This window comes from Plecotus auritus (assembly GCF_963455305.1).
Source record: "Plecotus auritus genome assembly, chromosome: 1".
In the NCBI taxonomy this organism is placed as follows: domain Eukaryota; kingdom Metazoa; phylum Chordata; class Mammalia; order Chiroptera; family Vespertilionidae; genus Plecotus; species Plecotus auritus.
In genome coordinates, this window is record NC_137770.1 from 38,051,692 (window position 1) to 38,070,575 (window position 18,884).

Sequence of the window (18,884 nt, forward strand, 5' to 3'; positions counted from 1 at the left end):
AGCGGGGGGAGTGCAGCTGGGAGTGACCAGGCTGGCAGGGGGGAAGTTGGGGGTGATTAGGCTGGCAGTGGGGCAGTGAGGGGTGACTAGGCCAGCAGGGGGGCAGTTGGGGGTGACCAGGCTGGCAGGGGGGGGCAGTAAGGGGTGACCAGGCTGGCGGGGGCGGGGGGGAAGGAGGAAAGGCAGTTAGGAGCAACCAGGCTGGCAGGGAGGGGGAAATTGGGGGCGACCTGGCCGGCAGTTGGGGGCAGTTAGGGTCAACCAGGCAGGCAGGTAGGTGAGCTATTAGGAACCAGCGGTCCAGGATTGTGAGAGGAATATCTGACTGCCAGCAGTCGGACATCCCCCAAGGGGTCCCTGATTGGAGAGGGTGCAGGCTGGGCTGATGGGACCCACCCCTCTCCCTGTGCATGAATATCATGCACCGGGCCTCTCGTTATATTATAAAAGTTCACTTGTAAGTAATTATTTTTTTTTAAATATATTTTATTGATTTTTTACAGAGAGGAAAGGGAGAGGATAGATAGCTAGAAACATCGATGAGAGAGATACATCGATCAGCTGCCTCCTGCACACCCCCCACTGGGGATGTGCCCGCAACCAAGGTACATGCCCTTGACCGGAATCGAACCCGGGACCCTTCAGTCCGCAGGCCAACGCTCTATCCACTGAGCCAAACCGGTTCCGGCTGTAAGTAATTATTTTGAAGCATATTTCCCAATAGGCACTATCCAGTTTAATTCAATACACATCTATTGAACTGTATAATCTATCACTTCATAGTACCAAACTACTCTTAAAAATATTTGCATATGTGCATAAGAAGGTGTGTAGAAAGAGTTAACATAGTAGGCCTGAGGCTGTTATTTTTAGAAGAGTCTGCTTATAAGGATAGCTCTTGACTAATGTTTGGTACTTAGATTTTAGAAGTGTTCCCACCATTCCTTAACTGAAAAGGATAGTTCACTGTACCTGGACTACTTATACAATAATATGATTTATGCTCAACCTGCTTTCCTTCTGAGATCCTGGAATTTTGGTATATGATAGGCATAGGGTACCTATGTGACTAGCCCCCAACAAAATTCTTGAGCGCTAAGTCTATAGGGATTCCCTGGGTAGAAACATAATACACATGTTGCAGCATTTTTGTTGCTGAGTGAAGAGTATGTATTGTGTGACTCCTCATGGGAGAGAAATAGCATAAGGAAGGCTGCATATGGATTTCTCCAGACTCCGCCTGTGTCTTTTTCACTCATCACCTGGCTGTGTATCCTCATTATACCACTGTAATAAATCTTAGCCATAAGTACAACTATACGCTAAATCCCACAAGCCAGCCCTTCTAGCAAATCCTTGAACATGGGGGTGAACTTGGGGACTGACAACACAATCATGTGTTGTGCTATTTGTGATAACAAAACAGTCATCAAAAAGGATGAATAAACAATTTATTTCTATGTAGCAGATACATATACATTAATGGAGAGAGATCTCTAAGACACAATTAAGTAAAAAGAAAAATTTGACCACATTTTTGGCCATGAAGCAAGTTTAATAAATAACAAAGATTATAATAAATAGACTGGTTCCTCTGACTAAAATGTAATAATGTGTCAGAATAATAAGAAGCTAGGAAAATTCCTGGGGAAGAGGAATGGGGAAACTGAAATAAGAAAATTAAGCATGGACAAACAGTTTGGGCAGCTTGCAGCTAGCTTGTGAATCGCAAGACCTTATCTTCCCCAAGCAAGACACTTGAGAGCAAGTGGTTTATACCTCTCCTTCTAACCAGAGAATACATAGCCTAAATCATGCTGGCCTGGGAAAATAGAGAGCCAAGACCAAATTAATGTCATTTTTCCAGCTAAACCCAAGGACAGATAGATAAAGTCTGGGGGACAAATAACAAAAACCCTAAAAGCACTGGGTTTGTATCACTTAAGGGGGGAATGTTAGGTAGGACAGATTAACTGCTGGGGCAGGAGGTGGGGAAGAGGGAAGAAAGGGGAGTTTATATCACCCACTGAACAAAGAAGTCAACAGTCTTGGGACTTGCCAAGATAAAATCTCCAGGTGGTTTCATAATTTCTTGGAAAAGCCACAACAATGTAAAAGAGGGACCTTGAAATCTATCTGGCAAGGGAACCTTGAAATCTATAGAGGGTAAAGGTATAAAACCCTTGATCCCTCACCAGGCGGGGCACTCAGACGAGCTGAGTTGCTCACTTGTGCTTTATGGCAAGTGTATTCTTAAAAATTCACTTGCTTTGCTTAATAAATCTGCTTGCTTGCCTAGACAGCATGACTCAGCGGTTGAGTGTTGACCTATGAACCAGGAGGTCACAGTTTGATTCCTGGTCAGGGCACATGCCAGGTTGTGGGCTCAATCCCCAGTGTGGTGTGTAAGGGAGGCAGCTGATCAATGGTTCTCTCTCATCATTGATGTTTCTATCTCTCCCTCTCCTTTCCACTCTGAAATCAATAAAAATATATTAAAAAAAAAAGAACAGGAAAAACACTACATAGCAAAACTTTTAGGATGCTGCTAATGCAATATTTTGTAATCTAAAATTTATTCAGTTACAAGAAACATAAAAAATTAATGAGCTAGGCATCTACTTAAGCATTTTTTAAAAATCAAATTCTAAGAAACTAAAAGAAAGAAATAATAAAGGGTGGAAATGAATGAAATAAAAAAACAGAGAAATAATACATTTGATAAAACCAAATTATGGTTCTTTGAAAAGGGAAATACAATAGACAAACTTTTAGTAAGCCTTGTCAATAATAAAAGAAGAAAAAAACAAAAATCAAGAAACTTAGGTATAAAAAGATAAACAGATATAGTGGAGATTTTTTAAATTCATGAGAGTACAATGATAACAATACATTTAAAATTCAGATGAAAAGGATAATTTTATAGAAAAATAAGACTGCTTAACACTGACTTTTGAAGAAATAGAAAACATGACTAGATTTATAGTCATTGAAGAATTTGAATAAGTAGGTTAAATCTACTTATTAAGGCCAGATGGTTTTAGAGATAAGATTTAATTATCCTTCAAGGATCACCTGTCTTCTCCTAGACAAGCTAACTCACAGACTAGAAAAAGAGGGAGAATTCCACAATTAATTTCATGAAGCAAAAAAAAACCCCACAAAACAGTTTTGATGAACTTGAAATGAATAGTATAAGAAGATAGAATTATAGGATACATTTACTTATTTCTATAGATAAAGATATGTATGCTACATTAAATATTAGCAAATTAAATCCAGCAAAGTATAAACATAACAAAATAGTATTCATTCCAAGAATTTTAGGGTGGTTAAGCACTAGAATCTATTTTTTTAAATTTAATATGTTTTTATTGATTTCAGAGAGGGAGAGAGAGAGAAACATTAATGATGAGAGAGAATCATTGATTGGCTGCCTCCTGCAAGCTCCCCACTGGGAATCAAGCCTATAACCCAGGCAAGTGCCCCTGATTAGAATCGAACCTCGGTCTCTTCAGTCCGCAAGCTGACCCTTATCCACTGAGCCAAACTGGCTCGGGCAGAGCTGGAGTCTATTCATGTACTTTGCATATTGACAAATTAAAGAGAAAACTGTGTTACCAACTAGTCAAAATCCAATATCCATTCATAATAAACTGGAAAGGAATTTCCTTAAAATGTTGAAGGTTATCTACCAATAACCTACAGCAAACATCATATTTAACAGTGATAACTTAGACGCATTCTTTAGAAGTTAGTAACCTACTATAATTGCTTCTATTCAACACTGTACCAGAGGTCCTAGTCAGCACATCAAGAGATGTAAAGGAAGTAAAAAATGTAAGGATTGGAAAGAAATTGAGTCATTTATAGATAATATGATATTCTACAGAGAAAATGCAACAAAGTTTACAATCCATTAGAACTAAGAATAGAGAGTTCAGCAAGGTTCCCGGATAAAGAATAATATGCAAAAACCAGAATTTCTATACTCCAGCAACAAACAATTAGAAAAATGTAAAAAGACATTGTTTAAAACAGCCATTAAAACAACAATAAATCTAATCAAAGATGATTAAAACCTTTAGGAGAAAATGAAAGGACATAAAAAATGTAGGGATATTTGTGTTTATGAATGGGAAGGATTAATGCTATAAATATTAGGGGAGAGTACTTATTGTTTTTCTTTTTTAGTGGAAATAGCTCTCTGATGTATCACTACTGGGCTCTCTCAATCATTTCACTTTTCCACTGGGGAAGTAGAGTGATTTAATAAATCTGGAAATAATAAATTGGGCTTGTTTAGTTCCCATCTTTCCTTTTGGAAAGAGCTCACTGTTGGGAGAATGCTTTCCGTTCCTTCAGAAAGTCCTCAGTCAAGTATTTTCTGCTAATGGGTGATCATGATTGCCTATTTCTGGAATCTGTTAGCAGGCCCACTTGGCTTTCTCACTAAGCTAAGCAAAATATTTTCACCTCTCATCTGCCACTATCATATTTCTCAGTTTGTTATTAGGTGAATAATGATGCTACTTATTAGATGCCTTCAATGACTCCAACAGGAAAGGTGGCAAATTTCTTCCAAAATTAATTTAAATTCAATGCAATTCTAATTAAAATATCAAGATTCTCATATAACTTGAGAAGCTGTTTGCTAAAACTCATAGAAAGAGTAAAGGGCCAAGAATAGCCAAGACAGTGAAGAAAGAAAAACGGAAGGTGGAATAGAAGGAGAGGTGCTTACTCTATCAGACATCAAGACTTAAAAAAACTTTAGTAATTAACACAGGGTAATATTGGTATACAGGAATTGGCAAATAGGCCAATGAATATAATGTAGAACCCTAAAACTGACCCTCATATATATGACAATGGAAGTTTATATTGGATCCAGATGAAAGAAGATACTAGTCAATAAATTGTGCTTGGAAAACTGTGAATACATAAAACAAATAAAATTAATCCTTTCTCACTTTATCTAAAAATCAATTATATATAACTATAAGTAAATTAACTAGTAAGATAGAAAAGTAACATACTCACTGGATTGCCATAAATTGTAAGCTCTCTGAGAGAAGAGATACCATCAAGTTTTTCCAGTTCTGCTATATCCTATTCAAAAGTCAATAAGTTATTATTTGGTTAGATCCAACATCTTCAAATATACACTGATTTGAAGCTAATTATATATAAGTGTTGGATTGCAGCTAGCTCATGATTGAATCCTGTGAAGTGAGCTTGAATGACAATATTCTGTATTATTGATTCCAAATACATGATTGGCAAAGATGACATTCTAACATGGGAAAGAGGCCATATAGAAGCAGTTACAAGAAAAGAGTTTTTTTCTCAGAAAAGTTATGTTCTATTCCAGGATTCAAATTATAATTGATTAGTTTCCTAAAGAATTGACTCAGAAGTGTGGAAAAGAAGGTGAATCAGTCTAAACAATTTCAAATGTGTATATGCAATACAACCTTAACCATAAAGGAGCATGTGATATTGAGTGGACTGCATCCTGATATATTTGCTGGGAATATGTAGTTGAAAAACTATTTCTCTAGTTGAATTACTTGCCTTCCCTAGGATTGGGTTATTTCTTATTTATTTAACATTGGTGAAAGTTTGTAAATACTGTACATTTTAGTTTTTTGCACAGAAAGTTCCAAACAAGATAAATCCAAAGAGACCCCCACCAAGACATATTGTAGTTAAATGACAAAAGTTAAAAATAAAGAGACAATCTGAAGAAAGCAAGAGAAAAATGAGTCACATAAAAGGAAACCCTATATAGCTATCAGCTGATTTCTCATTAGCAACTTTATAGGCCAGAAAGGAGTGGCAGGACATCTTTAAAGTGGTGAAAGAAAGGAACCTACAACCTAGAAGAATTTACTCAGTAAGGTTATCATTCAGAATTGAATGAGAGATAAAGAGTTTTCTTGACAAGCAAAAAAAAAAAAAAAAAAAGGACCTTATCACCATTAAACCAGCTTTATAAGAAATGTTAAAGGGTCTTCTCTAAGTAGAAAAGGAAAAGCCATAACCAGAAATAAGAAAATTTGAGAAAGGGAGAACCTCACAAAGCCAAATATTCAATAAATACAGCAAATCAGACATTTAAAAAGCTACTACACATGTTAAATGAGATGCTTAAAAGTAGATGCAATTGTTGGATGCCAGATAGGGGGATCACTTAGACACAAGGACCAAGCAGGACTATAAAGATGAATTAAACAACATCTTTCAACTGTGATCCTGTGATTCTTCTTGCAGAAGCAAGACTATTAGCAACAATTTCCAAAACATGATAGCTAAGTCAGAAGCACCACACTGGAATATGTTATCAAGAATATGCAGTGTATGAAATACTTTAAAGTAGATTAATGAAGGACTGCATATACCTTTTTTGGAAGTATTATTTTGCTAATTTTTCTGTGCTTTTTCCCTTCTAGGATATAAATCCTTGTTAATTCAAGGATTATAATCTGATTGGCCAGTTGTGGAAATTAATGCTGGTGTTAGCCTATCTATGTTGATATGAATCTAGAGAGAAGATTACTCCCAAAAAGAAAAGTTGAACCGAGAGTTAAGAATTTTGAAGAATATAGTATTTTCAGTAGAATTAAACAGAATCTCCAACTTAACCTTCTTATTTTCTCAGTCCATTTCCCCCAGCTAAATGTATGGTCATATTAAGGTATTAAAATTTGAATGGTTAGAAGAAGTTTAATGGTAAAATGATCAATTTAAATTCAATGAAAAATACCATTTCAAAGACACAGTAAACAAATAAGGGCTGATAATTAAATGATAATCAATACCCCTTCATTCAATGTATAATCTCCCATGATTTATCCTAGCAGTTGTCCTTTAACTATCTTAAATTTTGATAATAAATAAGCTTGACTAAGCATTATCCTGTTTAAGTTACTGGGGAGGAAGTTGCTATATCAGTTGATCTTCCATTCATTCACTTTCTTTAGTGGGTTAGTGGGGTGGGGATGTGGGTTAGAGACACTTCTAGGGAAAAGCAGGTTACCTGGTCTAAACTCCTTGTAAGTACACTGATAACTAGATGTTCTGTCAAATAGACCAATGCTATTTACTAGAAAGTCCTTGTTTATTAGATGCTTTTAGCGGATCTCTCTGGTTAAGGACTGTTCATAATAAATAAACCTAGGATGTATAGAATTATCAGGCATGGCTCCCTATAAAATGTCATATAAACTATAAATAAAACACTCCCTTGTTGTATGGGATCATATTGTTCAGAGAGCTCATATTTTATTCTAAGCTGGATAGTGTGCATGTGTGATGTGGAAAGAAAGGCCCCAAGAAGCCATGGGAATGTCCCAGGTCCTGTATATTCTTGAAATTATTTGTAAAGTGTGATACTGGGTAAGATCTTTGATTCATGCAAGTCTAACTTGACAACCTTTGTGTTAACTCAGTTGCTATCATTGGAAAGATTGTTCATTAGCAATTTTCCTAATTTAGATTTTTTGTGTGAATAAAGCTTTGTAAGAATTATTGGGTTTTTCAGTCTTATCTCAGATGAATTTTGTTGAACCTTGATAAATTAATTGCATGATGTTTTTTTCTCTGAATGTATATTTTCTAGTTGCTATGTAGAAAAGGGCACTGCTCATGATTTCCTTCTAGCATCAGACACCTAGCCTTAGATCACCCCAGGAAAGGCTTTCTGAACTGGAGTAAGTAGAGCCACAGACAAATATTGATTGTGTACCTATTATGTACCAGGCACTATGTATACTGACACAAATGTAGGCAGGACAGACTCAGTCCCTGCCCTTTGAGGCAGCCCACAGTTCATTTTGTCTTGGAGTTTGTTTTAGAGATATGGGCAGAGTAGTAAAATTGATAAAAGGAGGACTAACAGATCATTACCAAAACACTGAGAGAAATGTTAGGGCTGTATAAAGTTATGTGTACTAGTACTTTTAACCCTCTCATCTGCATACTATCTCAGGAAAAAGTCTGGGCAGGTTCAGTTGGGGCAATGGCCTAGGTTGAATTTTGAGCAGCTAAAACTAAGGCAGGATCCGAAGAAAGCCTTGAGAAAGCCATAATTAGGAATGATTGAAATGTCAGGTAGAACAAGTCCATATGCAAAGTTTAAAGGACCAGAGGAAGTCTGGAATTGAGATGCAGAAATAGCATGGACCAAGAGTAAGTAGTCAAGAACAAAGGCAATCTCTTAGAGAGGACTGCTGAGAAGAGCCTTAGGACATTTAAAAATATATATATATTATTTCATAGAGGAAGGGAGAGGGATATAGAGATAGAAACATCAATATGAGAGAGAATTGTTGATTGGCTGCCTCCTGCACGGCTCCACACTGGGGATCGAGCCCACAATTTGGGCATGTGCCCTGACCAGGAATCAAACAGTGACCTCCTGGCTCATACTTCGAAACTCAACCATTGAGCCATGCCAGCTGGGCGAGCCTTAGAACATTTAGAGCTAACCTTTTTTTTTCCTTTTTCAGGTGGATGCATGTGGGTTGGTTGGATTTATAAGTCTAGAAGCAGAGTGGACATCTTTGCATCACAGGCTATTTATATGCCTCTGTATCACATTTATCTGGCATATAAATGATAAGTAACACACTAGCAAAGTTTTTATTGGTGTATTTGGAAGCTTTATGTTCAAAGGAGTTAAGTAAGTCTTGTAAGTCTCCTAACAAAAACAAAATAATGTTACCTGGATTTTATTATATCCTAGGAAAAGTTTTTCTAGTTTTACCAAAGGTTGTAAGTTGTTCAGCTCTCGTAGTCTGTTTTCTTCCAGGTGAAGTGCCAACAGGGAACTTGGTTTGGCGAAGGCACTGTCATTAAATGCTCTGATGCGGTTATGGTCCACTACCAATTCCTGAAGTACTAGTAAGTTGTCAAGCCCTTCAACTTGACTGATTTCATTCCCTGAAAAAAATTAAGTCATATATCAAGTGAGTCCAGACTTCCTGAATAAAGGGTTATCTATCTTCATTTAAATATTTTTCATACATTTGTTTTTGAAAAAGTATTTAAAAGAATATATTTCCAAGGAGAAATGTAAATGTGATTTTTAAGAAGGTAAACTTATCATCAAACAATATTTTGTGAAATTTCCTCTTTATGTTTGAAAGATTAAGATGTGACATACACAATATCTGTTCAGTAATTATGTACTAAAATAGTCTTAATTACTGGTTTTGACAAAAGAAGATATATAAAAGTGCCACAAAAGATATGCTCCTGAGTATATCTGATGATTCTAATAGGCATTCAAATAGGTACATCTAATTATTTATTAAAATAAATGAATTTGTTGTGTTAAGTTGAAAAAATACACTTTAATACACTTTTTCATAAAAAAATATTTTATACTATAACCACATTAAAATTAAGAATTCATTACATAATTTTAAAACCTCAGTCTTTTCTTTTTAAAAAAATATATTTTTATTGACTTCAGAGAGGAAGGGAGAGGGAGAGAGAGAGATAGATACATCAATGATGAGATAGAATCATTATCGGCTGCCTCCTGCACATCCCTTACTCGGGATCGAGCCCACAACCTGGGCATGTGCTCGTGATCAGAATCGAACCCAGGACCCTTCAGTCTGCAGGCCAACACTCTATTCACTGAGCCAAACCAGCTAGGGTTCAGTCCTTTCTTTATAACCTATGAGTTCTCTCTACTGTAGCAATCAATAGCTTTATAAATATTAGTGATCATTTATATGAGAAGATGACTCTTGAGTTGACAAAATACTTTTATATGTGTTTCCTATTAGAGTCCCAAAATAGCACAGGGTAAATATTGCTTTTTAATGATCATAATACTAAGGGTCAGAGAAGTTAAGTGACTTCCTCAAAGACATAAAAATGGCAATACCAGGCCTAGAACTGATCTTTCCATACTGCAAATGAGCAACCATTCCCAATGACTTTATTCTGCTTTAATACCCCCTTTTGCCCAGTTTCCTAATGAAATCATGAAAAACATATGGGACTATTTTTTCTTCCCTAATATATCTAGTTAGTCATTAAATCCTAGTATTTCCTTCTTTTAAACTGTAGTTTGGACTCACGTCTTACTCATTGTTCTGTCTGACACTACTGTAGCCGGTGCCCTTATTGTCATTCATGTCCTTTGGAGCCAGAAAGAGCATATGCTTTGGAGCCAGACCTGTGTTTTATCCTGTACCATACTATTTACTAGCACAAATTTAGATACATTATTTAACCCCACTGAGATTCAATTTCTTTTCTTATAAAATGCATATAAAATTACTATGCTGTGAAGGTTGAATTAGATAATCTATGTAGACAAATACCTTGACCAATGAATGACTCAATAAGTGGCAGCTATTACTGTCAAAGTAAACTGCTTCACTTCCTGCATAAGGCTGTCTCGGTGTGATTTGCCATGATAGACACAGCAACTCAACACACTGGTCCTATACATTGCTAGATTAAATAGACCTTCCATGGGTAGGTTGTCTGTTTTTGTTTCGTTTTGTTTTATTTTGTATGTCAATGTTTCTTTTAAAAGATCTGACATTGTTATGTTCAGTTTCTTGTTCTTTTAAGGCTAATTCTCCATGTTCTTGACCCAACTGGCAAGGACCTTTGATAGGCAAAAATATGCATTAAAAATTTAAAAATGGTCTAGAAAAGTCGGTCTTTCAGAGAAAAATTACTATACTCAGATAAACTATGCAGTTATCTCCCCATATATCTCACTGATGTATCTCCCAACCTTTCTTCTATGTCATTTAATAATTTTTTTAAATATATTTTATTGATTTTTTACAGAGAGGAAGGGAGAGGGATAGAGAGCTAGAAACATCGATGAGAGAGAAACATCGATCAGCTGCCTCCTGCACACCTCCCACTGGGGATGTGCCCGCAACCAAGGTACATGCCCTTGACCGGAATCGAACCCGGGACCTTTCAGTCCGCAGGCCGACGCTCTATCCACTGAGCCAAACCGGTTTCGGCTATTTTTTGTTTTTAAATTAAATTCATTAGGGTGACATTGGTTAATAAAATTATATAGATTTCAAGTGTACAATTCTATGCTGTATATTGCATTGTGTGTTTACCACCCAAAGTTGAATCTCCTTTCATCCCCAAATATTTGACCCCCTTTATTGTTAGACGAATGTTCCAAACCTTTTTTTATGCCACTTTTCTAAAAATTTACAATTTCTACCTATTTTCAACTGCAAAATGAGAATTATCCATGAAATTGATAATATTTAGAAACTTTATAACTCACCCAAAGAACTATATGTTCTGTTTTAATCAAGTTAGTGCCTTTCCAAGTGTTGGCCCATAGACACCACAATCTTGCCCTTATGACTCTCTCCTTCCCCCACACCCTCACTTGCAAAACTCTTGATCATGCTCACTTTCAATCTTAATTCTATCACTTTTTCAGACTCCTAGATATATAGAGGGGTCAGTGTTTCAATTTCTCTAAACTTCTGTTGCACTTAGGTTAATAACACATATTCAGAACTTAATTTATTTTTGTTTCAGTATATTTCTTTTTTTAAATATATTTTATTGATTTTTTTACAGAGAGTAAGGGAGAAGGATAGAGAGTTAGAAACATCGATGAGAGAGAAACATCGATCAGCTGCCTCTTGCACACCCCCCACTGGGGATGCACCTGCAACCAAGGTACATGCCCTTGGCTGGAACTGAACCTGGGACCCTTCAGTCTTCAGGCTGATGCTCCATCCACTGAACCAAACTGGTTAGGGCTCAGTATATTTCTATAGGTAGGTCTTAAACTACTTTAGAGCAAAGATCTAAATTATATATAATAGCAATAATTTAGTATTTCTGTATCCTTTCCAGTACTTAGCACAATTCTGGGTTTAGTAAGTTCTTGTGAATTACTCATTGGTTACTTTTTATTGTTTTTAAAATAGACTATATATATATATATATATATATATATATATATATATATATAAAAGCCTAAGCAACCATTCAACCGGTAGCTATGATGCGCACTGACCACCGGGGGGCAGACACTCCAACCAGTAGGATAGCTTGCTGCTGGGGTCTGGCCGATTGGGACTGGGCGAGACGGGCCAGACACCCCCTGGAGCCCTCCTGCAGTCCCTTCCCACCCCAATTGTGCACTGGTGGGGTCCCAGATTGCAAGAGGGTGCAGGCCAGGCTGAGGGACCCCACTGGTGTATGAATCCGTGCACTGGTCCTCTAGTATGATATCAAAGTAAATTATGTTGTAATACTATACTATACATACTCCTAGCATATTGCATTTTCTGGGGCTATGAAATATTGCATTTTCTAGGGCAATAGTCAATAATCCTAGAATATTACATTGACATTATTTATGTAAATAATCCAAGAGAAACCCATTTGTGATTACTAAAATATTTTCGTCAGTGAATCTCTTTTAAGTAAATGTTGAGCTTGTATTTGCTTATCAAAAAGGATGATAAGTCAGTTTTTTAAAAATATATTTTTATTAATTTCAGAGAGGAAGGGAGAGGGAGAGATAGAAACATTAATGATGAGAGAGAATATTGACTGGCTGCCTTCCACATGCCATGTGCCCTGACTGGGAATTGAACCCAGGACCCTTCAGTCCACAGGCCAACATTCTATCCACTGAGCCAAACCAGCTAGGGCTATCAAATCAGTTTTTAATAACAAAGACTTACGTATTAACAGTGTTGCTACTCACCCTGTAGAAAGAGGAATTTTAAATTTCTTAGTCTGTTTAGTTGCAGCTGATTTAAATTACAAATTCCATTGTAGCCCAAATGAAGAACTTCTAAATTGTGCATTATTGGAGGCAAATTTTCATTGCTCATTATATCTCTGAAACACACATGTAAGTTTGATTCCATAAGCTTAATTTCAAACAGTTATATCATAAAAAGACAGCCTGTATGTACTTATCATAAATTGAAGGTTTTTTAAAAGGATGAATTTCTTAATGTACCTGAATTAAACTGTAATAAGTTGTCTCTATATTTTATATAATAATTTTGTAATCTTTAAAATATTTTCATATGGTAAAGTACAGTTACTTAAAATAAAATGCAAGAATAAGTGCAATTAACCAAGAAAGAGAAAAAAATGAATCCAGATTAGAAAGGAACAAATAAAATTGTTTTTATCCTAAGGTGACATGATCTTGTATTTACAAAATCCTAAGGAATTCACCAAAAAGAAAAAAAAAAATCCCCTAACCTCCCCCCCCGCCCCGCCATATTACTGCACTAATAAATGAGTTCAGCAAAATCACAGGTTAAAAACTTAATATACAAAAATCATTTGAATTTCTATATATCAGCAAAAAACTGAGAATGAAATTAAGGATTCTATCTACAATTGCATAAAAATAATACAATACTTCAGAAAACTTTAACAAAATAAAAGCAAAATGTATACACAGAAAACTATAAAACATTGCTGTGATAAATTAAAGAAGCTCTAAGTGGAGAAATATTTCATGTTCATGGATTAGAAGTTCAGTATTACTAAAATGGCAGTTCTCTGCAGATTGACCAATAGATTCAATGCAATCTCTATCAAAAGCCCAGCAGTGCCCCCTCCCTCTGAAAATAACCATCGTAGGAGAAACCAAGATGGCGGCATAGGTAATCACCTATATTTGCTGCCTCTCACAACCACATCAAAACCACAACTAAACAGCAGAACAACTACCACCCAGAACCGTGGGAAAGCTGGCTGAGTGGAAATTCCACAACTAGAGAGTTGAAGAAAGTACACTGAGACCGGTAAGAGGTACAGAGGCGCGGAAAGTGCTGGCACCTGGATGTGCTGCTCTTTAAACCGGGAAATACAAGCTCCCACTTGCTCTGAACTCCAGTTCCGGGCAAGACTCTGGGGGACCCAGGCACATAGCGGGTGAAACTGGACTGTCTGGCATTGGGACAAGAACGCGAGGGCGGCTTACTCATAGAGGTACTTGCAGTGATCATTGTTCCCAAGTGGTGGCCCAGGATGCAGAGAACCTGGGACTTCTCTGGTTGAGGGCAGCCATTGCTGTTTGCTTTACCCTGGTGATTCCCAGATACCCTGCCCCTCCCAATTTACAATCCCACCCAAGCTGTGGGCATTGGTTTTTGCATATGAATGGCCTGTCCTTTCGCCTAAAAAAAACTGCAGCTGGGTCAAAGAGCCCCAGAGCTTCCAAAAGAAGGCCCAAGGCCTGGCAGCAGCAGTGGCCTTTCTTCACAGCTGGGCCTCGTCTGGGCACTTCCAAACCCCATACAAAGAGGAGGAATCTGCAGATGTCTCTGTAGCTCCTGCTGGGCAGCCCCAGACAGTGGTTGACCTTGCACCTCCTTGGAGATCCAAGAGCCAGTGTACCCAGTGGTCAGAGTGAGACCATACCAGATTACAACTCTTCACATCCATAAGAGACACACTCAAGGGACAGACTCAGCACCAAAGCCCTACTGAAGCAAGTCCTGCCCCATAAGGGTGTCTCCTACGCAAAAGATCTTCCAGTATAGACACAGCTGGTCATCACATCCAAATGGCCTGGAGGTCAACTCCTCCCAGTGATACCAACAGCAATCAAGGGTTAACTACAACAAAACTGTGCAAACAGCCCACAAAGGGGTGCACCAAGAGCGTCTACCTCAGGTGACTGGGGAGGCTGAGCCACTGGGCCCTATAGGACACCAACCACACAAGGCCACTCTATCAACTCAAGGAGACTTAGCAGCTACCCAGTACATAGAAACAAACACAGGGAAGCAGCCAAAATACAAAGACAAAGAAACAAGTTACAAATGAAAGAAATAGATGAAAGCAAAATACTGGATATAGAGTTTAAAACCATGGTTATAAGGTAATTCAAGAATCTTCTAGAAACCTCCAAGAAATTTAGTGAGACCCTCAAGGATATGAAAAAGGACCAGTCAGAAATCAAGCATACACTGACCGAAATAAAGAATAATATACAGAGATCCAACAGCAGACTAGAGGATCCCAAGAATCAAGTCAAAGATTTGAAATACGTAAAAGCAAAATCACGCAACCAGAAAAGCAAAAAGAAAAAAGAATCCAAAAATATGAAGATAGTGTAAGGAGCCTCTGGGACAACTTCAAGCGTACCAACATCCAAATTATGGGGGTGCCAGAAGAAGAGAAAGAGCAAGATATTGAAAACCTATTTGAAGAAATAATGACAGAAAACTTCTCCTGCCTGGTGAAAGAAATAGACTTACAAGTCCAGGAAGCGCAGAGAACCCCAAACAAGAGGAATCTAAAGAGGACCACACCAAGACACATCATAATTAAAATGCCAAGGGCAAAAGACAAAGATAGAATCTTAAAAGCAGCAAGAGAAAAACAGTTAGTTACCTACAAGGGAGTACCCATATGACTATCAGCTGATTTCTCAACAGAAATTATGCAGGCCATAAGGGAATGGCAAGAAATGCACAAAGTGATGAATAGCAAGAACCTACAACCAAGATTACTCTACCTGGCAAAGCTATCATTCAGAATTGAAGGTCAGATAAAGAGCTTCACAGACAAGAAAAAACTAAAGGAGTTCATCACCACCAAACCAGTATTATATGAAATGCTGAAGGGTATTCTCTAAAAGAGGAAGAAAAAGGTAAAGGTAAACATTATGAACAACAAAGTGACAACAAATACATATCTATCAACAAGTGAATCTAAAAATCAAGTGAATAAAAAATCTGAAGAACAGAATAAATTGGTGAATATAATAGAATCAGGGGTATAGAAAGGGAGTATACTGACAATTCTCGGGGGGAAAGGGGTGTGGGAAGAGATTGGACAAAAATCTTATACCTATGGACAAGGACAATGTGGGGGAGGTAAGGGCATGTGGGAACTGGGTGGAGGAGAGCTATGGGGGGAAAAAAGAGGAACAACTGTAATCTGAACAATAAGGATTTATTTAAAAAAAAAAAAAAAAAGAAGAAAGAAAATAACCATCTTAGCCTAACAATTGTAAGGAAATTCAATGAGCCTAGAATATCCAAAACAATCTTTAAAAAGAGCAAAGTTGAAGGGTTTATAATTCCTGATCTCAAAATCTATATATAAAAGCCTAAGCAACCATTACGACTGAACGACCGACCGGAATGACTGGAATGACTGGAGTTGCCCCCTGGTGGTCAGTGTGCTCCCACAAGTGGGAGCGCTGCTTAGCTGACTGACCCATCCCTGTGGCCCACCAGCCCAGTGGCAGCCACTCACTCCCTCAGTAGTTCTGCAGGTCCAATCTCTAGAGAATGGGCCAAGCACCAATGAACCAGCGCTGCCAGCTAGATTCCAACAGTGCCACCAGCCTCCTGGAAGTCGGCCTCAGGCAATGCAGCTGCTTCCCCTCCCTTGATGCTCTGCAAGGAAGAAATAATATAAAAGCATCTGCCAGGTGGCTCCCAACAACCTGCACGAATGTCAATGGGACAGATCCGGATCCCAACCAGCAAGGACGTTCCACTACCAACCCAGAGGGCCGATCACGTTTTGGCCCGCCCTCCACCTCCCTTAGGACCCCTCCCATACACGAATTCATGCACTAGGCCTCTAGGTTATTAAAAGCTGCAGTAACCAAACCAGCCTGGTGTTGGTAAAAAGACAGATACATAGATCAATGAAGTAGAACTAAGAGTCCAGACATAAACTTCTACATTTATCCATCAATTGCTTTTCAAGAAAGGTACCAAGGCGAGTCAATGGGGGAAAGGATCGTATTTTAAATAGTGCTGGAACAAATAGATAACTACATGCAAAAAGATAAATTTAGACCACATATTTTACCTCACAATATGCATAAAAATTAAATAGTTCTTAGTCCTAAATGTAAGAGATCAAGCATAAGACTTTGGCCCAGTGATTGTCAACCTATGCACCAGGAGGTCACCAGTTTGATTCCTGGTCATGTGCAGGAGGCAGCCGATCAGTGTTGATGTTTCTCTCTCATCGATGTTTCTCTCTCTCTCTCCCTTTCCCCTCCTCTCTCTCTAACATCAATAATTACTTAAAAAAAAAAAAAAGAAACATAAAACTTTGAAGAAAACGAGAAAAATCTTTGTGAACTTAGGTTAGGGAAAGAGTCTCTAGGAACCATTCACAAATCCTTATGTGTTAGAGAAAAAGTTGATAAATTGAACTTCATAAAAAATTTTTTTAAAGACACCATTTAAGAAGATAAAAAGTCACACATTGAGAGAAAATACTTGTAAATCATTTATTTAATTATGGGCTTATATCCAGAATATTTAAAGAATTCGATAATAGAAAGTCAAACAAACTAAAATATAAGCAAAAGTTTTAAACAGTTCACCAAAGAAGATATAATAATGGCTAATAAGCATATGAAAGCTGCTCAATAGCATTAGTCATGAGGGAAATGCAAATTAAAACTATAATGAAATTGCACTTCAAAACCACTAGGGTGGCTGTAATAAAAAATACAGACAATAGCAAGTATTGGTGAGGATATGGAGAAATTAGAATCTGTATAAGGTATTGTTGGTAATGCAAAATGGTACAATCAATTTTGAAAATAGTTCGGCAGTTTCTTAAAAAGTTAAACATTAAATTACTATACAATGCATCAATTTCACTCCTAGGTGTCTACCGAAGAGAAATGAAAATATAAGTGCACACAAATATTTCTACACAAATGTTTATATCAGCATTATTCATACTACCCCCAAAGTGGGGACAACCCAAATGTCCATCAACTTGTGAATGGATAAACATAGTGTGGCATATCTATATAATGGAATAACCCAACATATTCAGCAATGGAAAGTTCACTTACTAATACACACTATAACATGGATTAATCTCAAAAACATTACGCTAAATGTAAGACATCAGATGTAAAAGTCCATATAGTATGTGATTCCATTTATATGAAATGTCTAGAAAACAGACCTCTATAGAAAATAAATTAGTGGTTTCCTGGAGCTAGAGTTGAACAAGTAATTAATTGCAAGTGGACCTGGAGGATCCTTTTGAAATGTGATGGAAATGTTCGGAAACTGTATTGTCGTAATAGTTGCACAACTCTATAAATTTAGTAAAACTTATACACTTAATGAGTGAATATAGTATGTAAACTGTACTTTAATAAAGTCGTTAAAAACTATAAATAGTTCCAAATATACATGAAATGTTTATAGAAGTTTTAATCAAAATAGCTTCAAACTGGATACAACCCAAATGTTCGCCAATGATAAATGAAGAAACAACTTGTCATATAATCTGTATAATGGAATACTGCGCAGCAATAAAAATGAATTACTGGCACTTGCAACAAAAGATAAATCTCAAAAGAATTATGCTAAGCAAAATAAGTCAGACACAAAGGACTACTTACTATATGAAGTTCTAGAAAAAAGGTAAAATTTATATAATATATATTTATATTTATGTTCTACCAAAAATGTGTAGTGAATCTGGGAGGTATGTTCGCATCTTCTTCATAATGTATCGTTTCCGTTGATGCTGGGGCATTAAGTAACCAGATAAATAATTTAGAAACAAAAACAAAACAAAAGAAACCTAAGCCTATGCTTTTAGGTTAGGGGTTCTTTTATGGGGAAATGAAAATGTTCTGGAATTAGATGGTTGTAACTTTGTGAATCTACTAAAATAATCACTGAATTATACATAGAGGGTGAATGTTATATGTGAATTATATCTAAATTAAAACACACACACACAAGGCCATTAAACATACAAGGTTTTTTCATTCTCTTTTTTTACAATATGAGTGTGAAATGGAGGAAGCAAAGAAAAATTAATGACAAAGGAGTATTTTGAGTATCTATTTATGAAGTTCATCTTTGGCA

At 37.0% G+C, this 18,884-nt stretch overlaps 1 protein-coding gene across 1 annotated transcript in view; it reads right to left on the reverse strand.

Moving 5' to 3' along the window:
* Positions 1-18,884, reverse strand: part of LRRC9 (leucine rich repeat containing 9) — a gene marked incomplete at both ends in the record, with an annotated part of 92,755 nt that overhangs the window by 9,850 nt on the left and 64,021 nt on the right. Inside the window, 3 exons of the mRNA XM_080677506.1 lie at positions 5,044-5,112; positions 8,729-8,946; positions 12,743-12,879. Coding sequence (XP_080533632.1) covers positions 5,044-5,112; positions 8,729-8,946; positions 12,743-12,879 — 424 coding nt within the window. The remainder of the gene's footprint in view (positions 1-5,043; positions 5,113-8,728; positions 8,947-12,742; positions 12,880-18,884) is intronic.